The 15,440-nt window shown below is 46.7% G+C and overlaps 1 protein-coding gene, 1 long non-coding RNA gene and 1 pseudogene across 2 annotated transcripts in view; all 3 read right to left on the bottom strand.

Annotated features, from left to right (window-relative positions):
• Nucleotides 1-4,383: 4,383 nt before the first annotated feature.
• Nucleotides 4,384-15,440, bottom strand: part of LOC142881690 (uncharacterized) — a 125,412-nt gene continuing 114,355 nt past the window's right edge. Inside the window, exon 2 of the long non-coding RNA XR_012925620.1 lies at nt 4,384-4,636. This is a non-coding gene — a long non-coding RNA (uncharacterized LOC142881690). The remainder of the gene's footprint in view (nt 4,637-15,440) is intronic.
• Nucleotides 4,384-15,440, bottom strand: part of LOC142881683 (NLR family CARD domain-containing protein 3-like) — a 101,564-nt pseudogene continuing 90,507 nt past the window's right edge.
• On the bottom strand, nt 7,845-12,238 carry LOC142881686 (NLR family CARD domain-containing protein 3-like). The gene is made up of 4 exons (XM_076016101.1): nt 12,179-12,238; nt 11,196-11,437; nt 9,124-10,996; nt 7,845-8,312 (listed from the first exon to the last, which is right to left on the bottom strand). The coding sequence occupies exons 1-4, from the start codon at nt 12,226-12,228 to the stop codon at nt 8,102-8,104; spliced, it is 2,376 nt and encodes a 791-aa protein (XP_075872216.1). The 5' UTR covers nt 12,229-12,238; the 3' UTR covers nt 7,845-8,101.

The raw sequence follows: 15,440 nt of genomic DNA, 5'->3' as shown, positions 1-15,440 counted from the left end.
CGGGTTATATATATATGTATATATATATATATATATATATATGTGTGTATATATATATATATATATATATATATATATATATCTTAAGGGTGTCAAAGTTAACGCGTTATTAACGCATTAACTCAACGCCGCTTTATCGCCAAAAAGTTTTTTTATCGCGGAATTAACGCACACAATGCTTTTTGAGCCTTTGGCCGCTCCGTAGATTGTGGAAACTGGAAATGAATTGACTCACAGCACACAGTCACACGCTTGCAGCCGGTGTACCGGCTTGTAAACACAACAAAAAAAACGAGCGCTTCCATTCGGCGCCCAAAAACGAGCGCTTCCATTCGGCGCCCATGTTCATCAATATATATATATATATATATATATATATATATATATATATATATATATATACATATATATATATATATATATATATATATATATATATATGTATATATATATATATATATATATATATATATATACATATATATATATATATATATATATATATATATATATATATATATATATATATATATATATATATGTATATGTATCCACTGAGACTTACCGTCTGTAATGTGTCCACAGGTCCGGTACAGGTACCACAGGTCATCTACAAGTACGAGAAGCTCAACACCGCCACCAACGTCTTCCTCCTGAACCTGGTCCTGGTCAGCGGCGCCTACTCTGTTGGCTTCTGCTACCTGACCGTGGTGCACGCGGTCCCGGCCGCCAAGAGCAGGAGGAGGGCGAACGCCGTGGCGGGAACGCTGACGGTCTGGCTGGTCAGTGTGGCGGCCAGCGCCAAGGAGTTTGTCCTGCAGACGGTGTGGGAGAGTCCGTTCGACGGGCTGATGTGCGAGGAGGCCGGGTACCCCGAGAGCACCGTGCTATCAGCAGTTCCTGCTCTTCTTCCTGCTCCCGCTCTTCATGGTGATGTACTGCTACACCGGCATCACCGTCCGCGTCCTGTCCACTCGGCTGAAGAACAAGTGCCGCACCGTCAAGCTCATCTTTGTCACCGTTTTCACCTTTTTCCTCTGCTGGATGTCCTACAACGTGATAGTCTCCCTGCGCGCCCTCGAGCTCTCCGGCCCCAGCCGGGGGGGGGCGGCTCATCGTGTGCCGCCTCAGAGGCCACGGACTATGCGCTGTACGTGACGCAGAACGTGGCCTACGTGTACTGTTGCGTCAGTCCCGTGTTTTACACGTTTGTGGGCAAGAAGTTCCAGAGCCACTTGAGAAAGCTGCTGGCCAGGAAGCTGCCGTGCCTCCACAAGCACATGAGCCTCAGCAGCCAGAGCAGCAGGACCACATCCCAGAGGACCGCACACTCTGTCTACTAGTGCCCGTCTCACACACACACACACACACACACACACACACACACACACACACACACACACACACACACAGCCAGTTGTTCCCACCTAGACAGTAAGCGCTGTATATCTAGAAAAACATACTAGCAGTTCATGGACTAAGTCTCAATCCAGGGTCTGCATCCTTGGAAGGAAGCCTCCATTGTCTGAAGGAAGCGTCCTCCGTCCGAAGGATGCGTCCTCCGTCTGAAGGAAGCGTCCTCCGTCTGAAGGAAGCGTCCTCCCAAGGACCCGGCCCAGAAGGACCGACCCAAACCCCGCCTCCCCGGTAACCTCACGGGACGGTCTAGCCTTGGGCGTACTTCCTGGTTGCGTCACCGCCGTTCCCTCGTGCTGGCCAACCCCGGAAGTGTGGTTTTCATAGCATCAAGCTCACCATTGGTTGGTTGGATGTTCAAATCAGTAAAAACCCTGCGTTAAAAACTGAAGATTTGATGTGAAATTTCAATACTTAAATTTATACGCGGTGTCTTTGCCAGTAGATGGCGCTAATTTCAGCTGACTTCCCAGGATCCCAGGATGCTTTGCAGCAGTAGCACGCAAAGCATCCTGGGATACAGAAGGAGGTGAAGGATAGTAGTGGTGTAGCCTTGGTGCTAACAGTAGGGAGCATTTGGAGCGTCGTTCTGACTATTGGGAATTGGGAGGAGCCTTCAGCGCAGTGCGGTGACGCAACTTCCTTTCAAATTGCAGCCTTCCAAGGATGCAGCGCCTGAACTGAGACACAGCCATGGACTGCTGGTGACGTACGGGGTCACGTGACCCGTTCACTGACCAGTGAACATGGCGCGGGGATGTGTGTGAAAAGTACACAATTATTCTTTGGGTTTTGAACTCAACGGTTTGTTGTGTTGTGTAAACCTTGTCAGCAGTGAGTTGTATCAACTATTATCAACTACTACAAATAGATCAATAAATACACACATTTTATGGACTGAAATGTGTTTTTCTGATGTGGGCTGTTTGTCCTGGTGTGTTTCCAGAGGAAGTCCTGGATCCTTGTGGCTGTAGGGGGAGTAGGAGGCTCAACGTTGGCCTTGACAAAAGACAGTAGTGACCTTGTCACTGCTGAGCTCCACTCAGCTTGTTCAAACACTGGGTTTGTTTTTACCTAACCCTGATGGAGCCTTGCTATGAGTGGAACTGTGACACACGAGAAGGCTTTACTAGACAGAGGGGGAGGGGGGTAGCGGAGCAGCAGCAGATGGATGCAGTGTTTTGGTGAGCCACCTCATAGGAGGAGACAATGTATCCTGGGATATCATTGAGAAAACGTGTTGCTGTAATGTCAATGGAACCAAGTCAGTGTCTGTGAAGCCCCACCAGGGTGTTGAGCTACTAGAACAGGGGTGACATGACAGACCTGCATCGAGTCGGCGGGCCACCGAAGTTATGTTGACGGGGGGGGGGGCAACTCCATTGGGACAGACCTCTACATCGCGGTCGAACGTGATATATGGATAGATGGCGGTCAAAACGCTATTTCTCCGGTGATAGATAGTGTGTGTTGAATACATACATTCGTCACTGTATTTTGATTTACCTTGTATGTATATCTATACTGTTGGAATCATATATTTAGTTTAGATGTTAGTGTTGAATAATGTAATTAGTTTAGATGTTTGTTTATAATAACATGATTATTAATATAAAGCTGTTTAATCATTTGGCTGACCTACTCATAGAGAAAAGGCATTGTTGCAGGAGTCACACAAAGAGCTCAAGAAGGAACAAAGGGAAGAACATCCCTCACTAACTGGTGACCCTGGGGGAGCAGAGGGTGACCCTGGAGACCAGAGGGTGACCCTGGGGGACCAGTGGGTGACCAGAGGGTGACCCTGGGGGACCGGATCACCCTGGGGGACCAGTGGGTGACCAGAGGGTGACCGGATCACCCAGGGGGAGCAGAGGGTGACCATGGGGGACCAGAGGATGGACAGAGAGCTAACTGACTTTGCGACCACCATAAGACTTTATAAGTCATTTACAGGGGGGAGAACTCATGATCCATCGGAGGCACGGGGGGGAGGAGCCTGTGACCTCAGGCATGTTGTGCACTGTATTATTTCAACAGGTCACGCTGGAACCAATGATGGATCATTTGGCTCCCTGCCAAATAAGGACTTGTTTCCTGTTGCACTCAGTAATCAGAGACTTGGATCAAAGGCTGCCCCAACATCCAATGAGGCTTGGGTCTGGAGACCGGGCAGCCAGTCAGAAGAGGACAACACCTGGGAGTGTTTGCATGTTTTCTTTCTGTATAAAAGGACTGGGTCAAGGGACAGAGAGCAGTCAGACTTCATGCCCTGACAATACTTTGGTGTCGCTAGGGTTCTGAACTGGGCCCAGAGCTCTGTATAGTTGTACCCTCAATTGATTTCTTTACTAAAGACATATTTAAATTGGCATTCTTCTCCTGTGACTCTTCATTCAACCAACACGCGGATCAGCAGCACGGCACAAGGAAATCTGATCCAACAATACATAGAGAGAGAGAGAGAGAGAGAATTTTGTGTATACAACATTAATACAAACAAAGTACCGTAAATACGCCAGGGATTGACAGAAAAAAAAAAGATAACCTTAATCAACCGATGTAGTTTGGCCTAATAGAGTTGCCGTATGTGATGTCATTGGCAGTCGCCCACCGGACAGAGGCGACTGCCAATGACGTCACATACGGCAACTCTATTAGGACGGGGTTTGCTCATGTCTGTACTAGAACCACCCAGAACCACCAGGGTGTTTAGCTCTTAGAACCCCCGAGAACAATCCAGAACCACCAGGGTGTTGAGCGCTTTATTGCAATGACTCTGCAAACACTGAGACACCTGAGTCAAATGAGTTGTGTTGGTGAAGATGCCACATTTCACAGCACATTGAAGCTACTAACATAGATCTACATACACATTAATCTACCTGAACATGCAAACACAAGCAGGTGGAGATTTAAAGATACTGTTCAAGAAAAAAGGTGCATTAAACATTGATGGACTTATATGGGTACGCATACAAATATATATTTATTAGTGCTGGGACTCCATTAAAGAAAATAATCTAATTAATTATGGTCTTTGTAATTGGTCAAACCTCTGACCTTTGACCTCTATCAGTCATGGTTGACCTCCAGTGCTCACGCAGTGCTTCACTGGAAGGCCAAGAACAATCCAAGAGTCCATATGTGGCACTGCATGGTCCACCAGTGGCTTCTGGGACGTCTCTCCCAGTAACCACAGCAGCGTGTAGGGAGAAGCAGTCTGCCAGCCACCAGGCTCCACTGGGGTCAAAGGTCGTGACACACAGTTCTGTCAGCCACCACTAGATGGAGCTCTCCTCTTCACTCTCCTCCTCATCCTCCCTCAATACCTCTCCCACCTGCAGAGAGAAGAAGAGACAGCAGGAGTCAGGACTCACAGTCCTTGAACGCATCATCACACAGACGTTGTCTGTTGATGGAGATGATGGAGTGACTGGTGAGAAGAAGCAGACTCTCAGTCACATGTCAAGTGTGGAACATATGAAGGTCATGTGACCATGGAGTGTTGGACTGATACTGAGGCCTGATGAAGATGAACTGATCAATAATTGAGTGGTGAACTGAGAGAAGAAGCAGTTTGGCAGCAGATGTTGGATGAATGAGGAGCAGTTGGACATCACCATCCTCCTCTCACACTGTCACTGGGAACACTGGACCTCTGCTGTGGGATCAACTGGCTTTGGTGCTGGAACCATCATCCACTGCTTCCAAACCAGTACTGACCTCACACTCTCCAGTTGATAGTCTCTGCTGTAGACAAGATCCATCAGTGGCTTCACTGATGATTCCTTCAGCTGATTCCAACCCAGGTCCAGCTCTCTGAGGTGGGAGGGGTTGGACTTCAGAGCTGAGAGCAGCCAATCACAACTGACCTCTGACAAACTGCAGTCAATCAACCTGAATAGAGAATAAATGATGGAGAGTTTATAATGATGGAGAGTTTTTCCAGGGTGTCATCACTCTGAAAATCAAAGTGAAATGTCGACTTCAGAATCTGACACTACAGAAAATGTCACCTTGAAATTAAATCCTCAGTCCAAAACTAATGTGTGTTGAAATGATGTTTGGTCACATGACCACTGATGAACAGAATGAAGTTTTCATATTTCTGGATGTCATTTTGATATGAATCAACATTCAGTTCAATGTTTATTCAACATGTTTGATGAAGTGTGTTTGGTGCTGAAACCATCATGCACTGGTTCCAAAGCAGTACTGAACTCAGAACCTCCAGTTTACAGTCTGGACTCTGCAGAAAACCACTCAGCACCTTCACTCCTGAATCCTGCAGCTGGTTCAAACTCAGGTCCAGGAGTCTGAGGTGGGAGGGGTTGGACTTCAGAGCTGAGAGCAGCCAATCACAGCTGAGCTCTGACAAACTGCACAACTCCAACCTGAATAGAGAATAAATGATGGAGTGAGTGGAGTATTCATCACTATATGAAATTAAAAATATGAATGTCTATAAGACTGTAATGTCCATTAAACCAATCAGAAGCACAACAATAATACTGAAATAATGAATCACCACAATAAAATATTTTATATCAACCTGTTTAGTCATGTGACCACTGATCAGCTGTTAACAATGTTGGAATTCATTGATTCATTTTGCCTCAAAGGTTCAGTGTGTAAAATCAGTGTAGATTTATTGCTGAAAGATTCATATACAACCGTCAATATAGTTTGAAGTCTTTGATTAGTAGAAAATAAAAGTCCTCTGCTTTTCCTGCCATTAGAATGCTTCTTTCTAGAAACAGACAGAAGGTCAAAGGTCGTGGCCATCTTGCACCGCCATGTTTGTAGGCGGCTGGTTGGGAAGATCAGTTTGAGAGACAGTTTCATATTGATGGTTGGAGGCTGGAATCCTCTAATAAAGCAAGTGCTGAGAACAAATGGTTATTAAGTGACTGAAATGCAGTGGAATCTTTTCTGCATCTTGCTCATCAATACTGAACTGACTGAGATGATAGAACCTGCATTGACCCTTGACCTTCTGCTGAGTCCAGCTGGATCTATCGGATCTATCTACAGTATCTAAGTGCTCATACAGGTGGCTAATGCTAGCGCTAGCTGAAAATCATGCTAGCACTGGACTGTCTGCTGTGACTATAACTGATTGTGATGCTAATAGATGGTTGTAATATTTGTGTTGATGGAACTTTATCATTATACAGAGAACTAGACACCTTTGCTGTCAACCACATCCTTTATGATGCTGGAAGGCTACCGTAGTTCACTGGCAAGAAGGGGAGAGGGAGCGTCAGCAAGTAAGCACTGCAATCTGATGGCACTAGATGGCAGGATTTTACATACTGGACCTTCAAACCCAGTTTCACTCATTTCAAACACAAACCAGTGACTGGAAATTGAATTTCCAACAGCAGTGAAGTGAAAATCATGACAACAATAACAAGAGTGATAGAAGTTGTAAAGTGAAGAGGGTGAACTGACCTCAGAGTCTCCAGTTTACAGTCTGGACTCTGCAGAAAACCACTCAGCTCCTTCACTCCTGAATCCTGCAGCTGGTTGTCACTCAGGTCCAGGTGTCTGAGGTGGGAGGGGTTGGACTTCAGAGCTGAGAGCAGCCAATCACAGCTGAGCTCTGACAACGTGCACCTCTCCAGCCTGAATGTAGAATAAATGATGGAGAGTTTATAATGATGGAGAGTTTTTCCAGGGTGTCATCACTCTGAACATCAAAGTGAAATGTGGACTTCAGAATCTGACACGACAGAAACAGAGAGGGAGGGAGAGAGGGTGAGTGAGTGAGCGCTGCAATCTGAAATCTGACCACTAGATTGCAGTATTTTACACACTGGACCTTTAAACCCAGTTTCACTCATTTCAAACACAAACCAGTGACTTCAAATTGAATTTCCAACAGCAGTGAAGTGAAAATCATGACAACAATAACAAGAGTGATAGAAGTTGTAGAGTGAAGAGGGTGAACTGACCTCAGAGTCTCCAGTTTAAAGTCTGGACTCTGCAGAAAACCACTCAGCTCCTTCACTCCTGAATCCTGGAGCTGGTTCTGACTCAGGTCCAGGAGTCTGAGGTGGGAGGGGTTGGACTTCAGAGCTGAGAGCAGCCAATCACAGCTGAGCTCTGACAAACTGCACCTCTCCAACCTGAATAAAGAATGAATATTTGATTCCTTCCATGGTGTAAATGTCATATTCAGAGTCATTCCTCCCTGTTGATGATCCAGATGTGCGGTTGTTGGGATCACTGAGTCATTCCCTCAAAGGAGTCATTGTGCCAGTGTGTTGTCAACACAATAACAACAGCAGTGTGCCAGTCAGTGTGCAGCTAATCAGCAGTGACGATGGAAAATAATCAGTGAGTCCTTTGTGTGCTTGTGGCTGTTTTCAGTCATCAGAGTTTTGTTACAAGTCAAACACATTCAAAGGACAAGATGAAGAAATACTGCTGCACTATTAATCTGCCTCTAATGTTTCTTCATAGGATCTTCTGCTCAGTCATGTGACCTTCATCACCAATCAACAACTTCCATTGAGCTCTCAAGTGACTGGAGACATTTTCCACACTTTCTTCCACCATCCAAAGTCTTTTCTGGCTGCAGATTGTTGACATGAAAATATCAACAACATCCACTTTGTCTAGATGAGTCTTTAATATCTGCTTCAAAGTCTTCACACTGAGCAGCGTTACACACCAGTTGTCATCTGCTGACACACACTGTCCACCAGTAGAAAGCAGGAACTGACCTGAGAACTTCCAGTCTGCAGTTTGGACTCTGCAGTCCAGCACAGAGCAGCTTCACTCCAGGATCCTCCAGGATGGTCCAGCTCAGGTCCAGCAGTGTGAGGTGGGAGGGGCTGAACTGCAGAGCTGAAGACACCACTGCACAGTGAAGATCTGAGAGTTGAACACTGAATGAAGGAGAGCAGAATGAGAAGTTGCTGCTTCCATCATCATCATCATCATCATTACCATCATCATCACCACCATAATCATCATCACCATCATCATAATCTTCATCACCATCATCTTCATCATCATCATCATCATCATCATCATCACCACCACCATCATCATCATCTTCATCATCATCACCATCATCATCTTCATCACCATCATCATCATCATCACCACCATCATCATCACCATCATCATCACCACCTCCATCATCCTCATCCTCATCATCATCATCATCATCATCATCATCAACATCATCATCACCTCCATCATCATCATCATCATCATCATCATCATCATCATCATCATCATCATCATCATCATCATCATCATCAACATCATCATCATCACCACCATCACCATCATCTTCATCATGAATGATTGAAGAGTTGATTTTGGTTGACAGTGTAAATTCAATCAATCTTGTGCAATCAACTGACAACAATGAAAAAGAAGCTTCCAAAACAAATGTGCACATTATAAAGACTCACAACAACAAAAACATAACAACTGTATGAAGGAAAAAGCAGCAGGCTGAAGCCCAAGCTGATTCTTGCCTCTCCTATACAGTCCATAAGATTAGCTGGAATAATTAGTCAGACAAAATCAAAAAGGAAAAAAAGAGAAGTGCAACTCAACAAAATATGCTTGACATTATTCTTCATCATTGACTCACAATTCAACACACACACACACACACACACACACACACACACACACACACACACACACACACACACACACACACACACAGTGTTTACATACCTTACTAAACGTATCACAGCCTTCCTGCAGTTCCTCACAGCTGGAATCAGTCTCAATCTTCCCTCCCTGGTTGTGTTGTACTTGCTGGGGTCCAACTCCTCCATAACCTCCTCTGACATCTGCAGCATGTAGGCCAGAGCTGAACACTGGATGGCTGAGAGTCCCTTCTCTGATCTGTTCTCTGACTGCAGGAACTCTTGGACCTCCTGATGCACTGACTGATCCTTCACCTCCAGCAGACAGTGGAATATGTTGATGCTTCTGGAAGAAACATCACCAGTGTTCAGCTCCTTCAGGTTGTTGATGACCTTCTGTAAGGTTCCTGTATGATTGTCAGTGAGACCCAGCAGGCCTCCTAAGAGTCTATGGTTGGATTCCAGACTGAGTCCATGGAGAAAGCGAACAAACAAGTCCAGGTGACCGTTTGGACTCTGCAGGGATTTCTTCATCATCTTCTGAAGGAACTCATCCAGGGATTCTCCAGAGTGACCATCTTCTGTCCTCTTCCAGTTGGTGTGACAGTGGAAGCTGAAGACTGCAGCCAGAAACTCCTGGACGCTCAGATGAACGAAGCAGTAGAAGGCTTTGTGGAAGATCACAATCTCTCTTCTGAAGATCTCTGTACAAACTCCTGAGTACACAGAGGCGTCAGTCACACTGAGACCACACTTCTCCAGGTCTTCACTGTAGAACATGATGTTTCCACTCTCCAGATGTTCAAATGCCAGCTGGCCCAGCTTCAGAAGAAGCTCCCTGTCAGCCTCCGTCAGCTCCTGTGGACCTCCTCCATACTTGTGCTGCTTCCTCTTGGTCTGGACCAGCAGGAAGTGTGAGTACATGTCAGTCAGGGTCTTGGGCAGCTCTCCTCTCTGCTCTGAGCTCAACATGCTCTCCAGAACTGTGGCAGTGATCCAGCAGAAGACCGGGATCTCACACATGATGTGGAGGCTCCTGGAGGCCTTGATGTGGGAAATGATCCTGCTGGACACATCTCCTCTATCTCTGAACCTCCTCCTGAAATACTCCTCCTTCTGGTCATCGGTGAAGCCTCGTACTTCTGTCAGCCAGTCCACACATGACGGAGGGATCTGATTGGCTGCTGCAGGTCTGGAAGTTATCCACAGCAGAGCCGAGGGAAGCAGATCTCCTCTGATCAGGTTTGTTAGCAGGACGCTGACTGACTTCTTCTGAGTGACGTCAGTCACCACCTTCTTCTTCTTCTTAAAGTCCAGAGCCAGTCTGCTTTCATCCAGGCCGTCCAAGATGAAGAGAAGTTTGCAGACATGCAGCTGCTCTGCTGTGAGCTTCTCTAACGTTGGATGAAAAACATGGAGAAGCTCCAGAAGACTGTAGTGCTGCTCTTTGACCAAGTTGAGCTCCCTGAATGAGAGAGGAAGCACCAGATGAAGGTCCTGGTTCTCCAGGCCCTGGGCCCAGTCCAGAGTGAACTTCTGCACTGAGAAGGTTTTTCCAACCCCAGCGACGCCGTTGGTCAGCACCACTCTGACTCTGAGTCCCTGCTGCTCAGGTGAGGCTTCAAAGATCTGGCTGCACCTGATTGGACGGTCGTGGAGGCTCTTCTTGGTCTTCTTGGTCTCCATGGTCTCAGAGGTCTTGGTGGTCCTCTTGGTCTTCTTGGTCTTCTTGGTCTTCTTTGTCTCTGTGGTCTTCTTGGTCTTGTTGGTCTCCAGCTGCCTGACCTCATGCTCTCTGTTGACCTCCTCACTCAGTCCCTCAGTGATGTAGAGGTCAGTGTAGATGCTGTTGAGGAGGGTTTGACTTCCTGCTTCTACACCTTCAGTCACACGTTCACATCTCCTCTCCAGACTGATCTTCTGCTGCTGTAGAAGCTCCTGCAGACCATCATCAGCCTCTGGAGCAGAGAAAAGGTTGGAGAAGAAAACATCAGTGTGACAGTGTTAGCATAATTTTCTCTCCACAACTTTTCAGCTGCTGTGGTGAAGCTGCTGTGTGACTGTTTGCTCTCAACGTCCCTCAGTGAATCTTCTCACTGGAGGTCCTGACGTGATCTCAGAGGGAGAAGTGAAGGAGGTGCCGGTGGACAGTCTTACTGTGATCAGTCTGGCTGTGACTGGCAGGTTGCAGTGCTGCTCCACACTGAAGACACGAGGACTCACCTGATGGAGCAGACCGGTCCCAGAATGAGCCAATGAACCTTCTGTATAACGAGGACGTCCAGCTCATCCTGGCCTGCTGCTGCTGCTGCTGCTGCTGCTGCTGCTGCTGCTGCTGCTGCCGCTGTAGAAGCTCCTTCAGCTGCTGCTTCTCACCACCAGGACTCCCCTCCGTCTTCCTGTGGAGACACTTTGGCTTTGAGTGAGTGGATCAGTTGTTGGTGTCCATCACTTGTCAGCTGTTTTTCTGACACCATCATTGGTTGGATGGAATCATTGTCTCCATCAACACTAACTGACAGCCTGCTGGCCTCCTAGTGGGCTCTTCACAAATTTCACAAACTTCTTGTCTTTTGCTCTCTTTTCTAAATTCAATCCCTTCATGCAGCTTCACAATCAAAGAATTTGATCCACAAAGAATGGAGCGCAGCCGTTAATGACGCCGTCTTTTAGCCACCACGTTGTGCCCGTCATGGATTTGTAGCTGTTTTCTAGGCTGGTCTTGTCACATCATCTAATATATTATTAGATGACATATTCATCTATCAAATGTATATTTTCTATCTGGTGTGGTTGACACCTGGTGGGCTCTGGTTGAGCAGTGGCTCTGTGGAACTGGCCCTTTGTTTCTCAGCAGACAGAGACAGTGGAGTCACATTGCACTGAACTTTGGATTGAAATTCATCTCAGTGGAGTTGAGCTGCACTTTATGACAGAGCATCAAACATTCCTGCCACTGCATAAAGTTCAGTCTCAGAAAGGCTTTGCTGCATTTCAACATGATGAATGTGACCATGTCAAAGATTCTCTTCTCTTGACCACTGACCACAACATCTGACACCTTTTCACCTTCTGAGGAATTTATCACTGTCAAATCAAACTAGAATTAGACTGAGAAACAAGGACATTAGTGTTCTCACTGTCTTCCAGAGGCTCCAGCTTCATTACTGAAGGTTGCAGGTAGTTCCATGGACCTGTCACACTTCTGCTGCTGCTGCTGCTGCTGCTGCTACTGCTGTTGCTGGGGGGGGGGGGGGGGGGGGGGGGAAGACAGAGTGGGTGGGAGAGAGAGGGGGGGGGGCAGAGAGAGAGAGGATTGATTGATTTTCAGCAGTATTATTATGTTGACATAGTTTTTCTATTGGCTGGAAATGTCTTGTTGCCAGGGAGAAAGATCAACTCCCCGGTATGATACAACTGATGCTTGCATTGTGGCTACAAACAAAACCAAACACGCAAAAACTGGTCAAACAGCGCCCCTCAGTGGCAGAACTGGGAGCTGCGAGGACCGACGCGTCATAGGATGGTTTGAAGGTTCAAGGCCACATTTGAACACATTGTGTTTCTTATTGACATATTACAGAGTGACCTGTCTGAAATATCTACCTGTTAATCAATGTGTTATTTTTTCAGCATGTGTTCATTTCTCTGTAAAGTCTGCAGTAGAAGGTAGTTTTGACTCGAGGGCGCCCCCTGGCGGCTCTTTCCAGAACTACAGTTGCCATCACTTGTTGGCAGTCCATGATGACGGTGAGAAAAATGTGATTTCCTCTTTGAAGAGCTGCACCTGTTTCTCCCTGACGTGATGGGACTGGACACTTGTTGAGGGATGTGACACTTCCTGTCAGCTCCTGAGGACAACAAGGAGGCCGAGCCTCTAATGCCCCCTACTGGCTGCACTCTGGAAGAGCCCTCCCCCCATCCTCAGGACCAAGTGATCCTCCCTCAACGTGAACACATCACTTCCGTGTGAGGAGAGAAGAAGAGACGGCAGAAGTCAGCACTCACACTTCAGTCCTTGAACGCATCATCAGAGACATTCACTGCTGTTGAGTGAAGATGATGGATTCACTGCTGATGAGAAGCAGACTCTCCGTCACATATGTGCTGTGTCTCAATTCAGGGTGTGCACCCTTCAGTCCAAGTGTCCGCCGTCTGAAGGAAGCGTTCTTCGAGGACCCAGCCTAGAAGGACGGACCAAACCCCGCCTCCCCGTAACCACTGGGGACGGTCTAGCCTTCAGTGTATTTCCTCGTTGCGTCACCACCGTTCCCTCCGGCTGGCCAACCCCGGAAGTGACGTTTTTATAGTATCAAGCCATTGGTTCGCCATCTAACGATGCTGTTGGATGATCAAATAAGTAAAATCCTACGTTAAAAACTGGATACTTTATGTGAAACTTCAATATTTAAATTTATATGTCGTGTCTTTACCAGTATTGGCAGCGGGACGGCTTGACTGGTGAGAGGGGCATGATGGGAAATGACACTATTGAGCAGATCAGGACTAAAATATTGATCCGTCCAATACGTGGATTCTCAAATCAATACTCCAGTCATCTGAGGCCTTCCATTGTTTCTCTGGGGTACAGCCAGATAGAAATGCTCCAACTCTGAATGACTGCTGCCTGCCTGCCTGAAGGGCCTCTGCTAAAATGACACAAATTGGTTATTTGACCAATGTTAAAGTTTTGCTCATTTCCTTCCTGAAATTCACCTTGAAATCCCACCCCCAGTTGGGATCAGGATAATACAGTTCTTTTTGGATCAAAGTTCTCCACATCCTACTGAAATGTTTTCAACAACACAAACTGAAGCTTTGATCCAGATTAAAATTAGGATTGGATTACATCATCTAATCCCATTTCAGAATCCTTCTTTCCCTTTTCAACCCGTTTCCAAGATTCCATCCAATCCCAGAACCAACATCCAATCAGATTACCAGTGAAGGTGTGGGCGGGGCCAAGGCTGATGGGACCGACCATTAGCAAGGTGTTGATCTTTCAACATCAGGTGTTGATGATCAAGCAGGTGTTGTCATCAACAGCTCTGTTGAGTCAGCGGTTCATCTGTATTTCCGGGACAAAGGCCGCTCCTTCCAAGACTCAAAGGTCCAGATTTTAGACACAGAAGACAGATGGTTTGAGAGAGGAGTGAAAGAAGCCACCTGTGTCCACCTAGAGCGACCCTCTGTGAACAGAGAGGAGGACTCCTGCTGCTGCTGCCGCCTCCAGCCAACATGCAGCCAGACGGAGAAGCACTTGGACTTTGAGGTGCTCTTGGGATATTTTCTGATTCTTAGATTCTCTGATCAGTGTTTCTGCTCCCACTTCCCTGAAATCACATGACGCTGTGTTGAGCTCAAGTGCAGCCACGCCCCTCTCTCTCTGCCAGGGTGCATCCAGTGTGGCTGTGGCTCCCAGGAGCAGTTGGAGTGCAAGAGGTGAAGATGGTCTGGTCCTCAAGGAGCTGCTCACTCCATCAAAAGACAAGGGCAGCAAACATTGTGTCAGAAGCAGTGGCAGGAAAACAGTGGCAGAAACTGCACAAGGAGCAGAACTCACTGCAGGACAAAGTAGTGATGGACAAATGAAGCTTGTGGGAAACATCCAAGCACTGGAGCCACTGCTTCAAAATGGCTGCAAATGACTGCAAACTGCAGTAACACTGCCCTCTGCTGGCCACACACACACACACACACACACACACACACACACACACATCTCAATGAGCAGCATTCAGGATGCTGCATTTATTGTAGAGAAGCTTTGATGCTGAAGTATCATTGCTCTGATCACCTTTGACCTTAAAAAGCCTCGACTTGAAATAATCTCTCTCTCTCAGGGTCAAAGGTCAAGGGCCAGAGGGATCAGTGGCACTGTTCAAAGCCACATTCACTGACTTTACCTTCCTGTTGTTGAGTTGAAACTCCGCCCACCCTCCCAGTTTCAGGGAGCCTGATTGTAACGGAACAATTGAATCAGGGGTCAGACGGTTGGAACCGGGTCAAAGGTCAAATTCATAGGTCAAAGACGTGTATTTCAGGAACGGAAGGTCATATAAAGATGATTCCACCTCTGGCCTGTTCAGAAGGGAGGAATTATGTCAGAGGATCCAGGTTTGAAGTCAAACTACGTCCCGGGGGCCATATGCGGCCAATTACACTCTCCAATCCGGCCGACCAAACTTGAAGGAATTATATTAATAGTCATTAAGTCATGAAATAGAAAACAATGAAAACAATTATTTTGTTGTGTTCATTATTTAATTGCCATTAAAGCAACATGTTGTCTACACATCCCCTGATATATGTCTTCCTCCAATGAGAAAGCGGCCCCTCTCTCATATTGTAGAAGCCATTATGGCCCACCAGTCAAACAGTTTGCCCACCCCTGGATTAGAG

The sequence above is a fragment of the Nelusetta ayraudi genome, unplaced genomic scaffold (genome assembly GCF_046127955.1).
Source record: "Nelusetta ayraudi isolate G7.1 ecotype Tasmania unplaced genomic scaffold, CSIRO-AGI_Nayr_v1 ptg000216l, whole genome shotgun sequence".
Taxonomy (NCBI): Eukaryota; Metazoa; Chordata; class Actinopteri; order Tetraodontiformes; family Monacanthidae; genus Nelusetta; species Nelusetta ayraudi.
Note: the sequence above shows the minus strand (reverse complement) of the source record. Positions and strands in the feature narration are given on the sequence as shown.

Bases quoted from the DNA above. Each gene is read 5' to 3' on its own strand.
- LOC142881686 (XM_076016101.1), bottom strand. From the start codon at position 12,228: ATGGAACTACCTGCAACCTTCAGTAATGAAGCTGGAGCCTCTGGAAGA. The intron at 11,438-12,178 runs GTGAGAACACTA...GTGTCTCCACAG, and splicing joins GCTGGAGCCTCTGGAAGACA to GAAGACGGAGGGGAGTCCTG. The intron at 10,997-11,195 runs GTAAGACTGTCC...TCTCTGCTCCAG, and splicing joins TCACAGCCAGACTGATCACA to AGGCTGATGATGGTCTGCAG.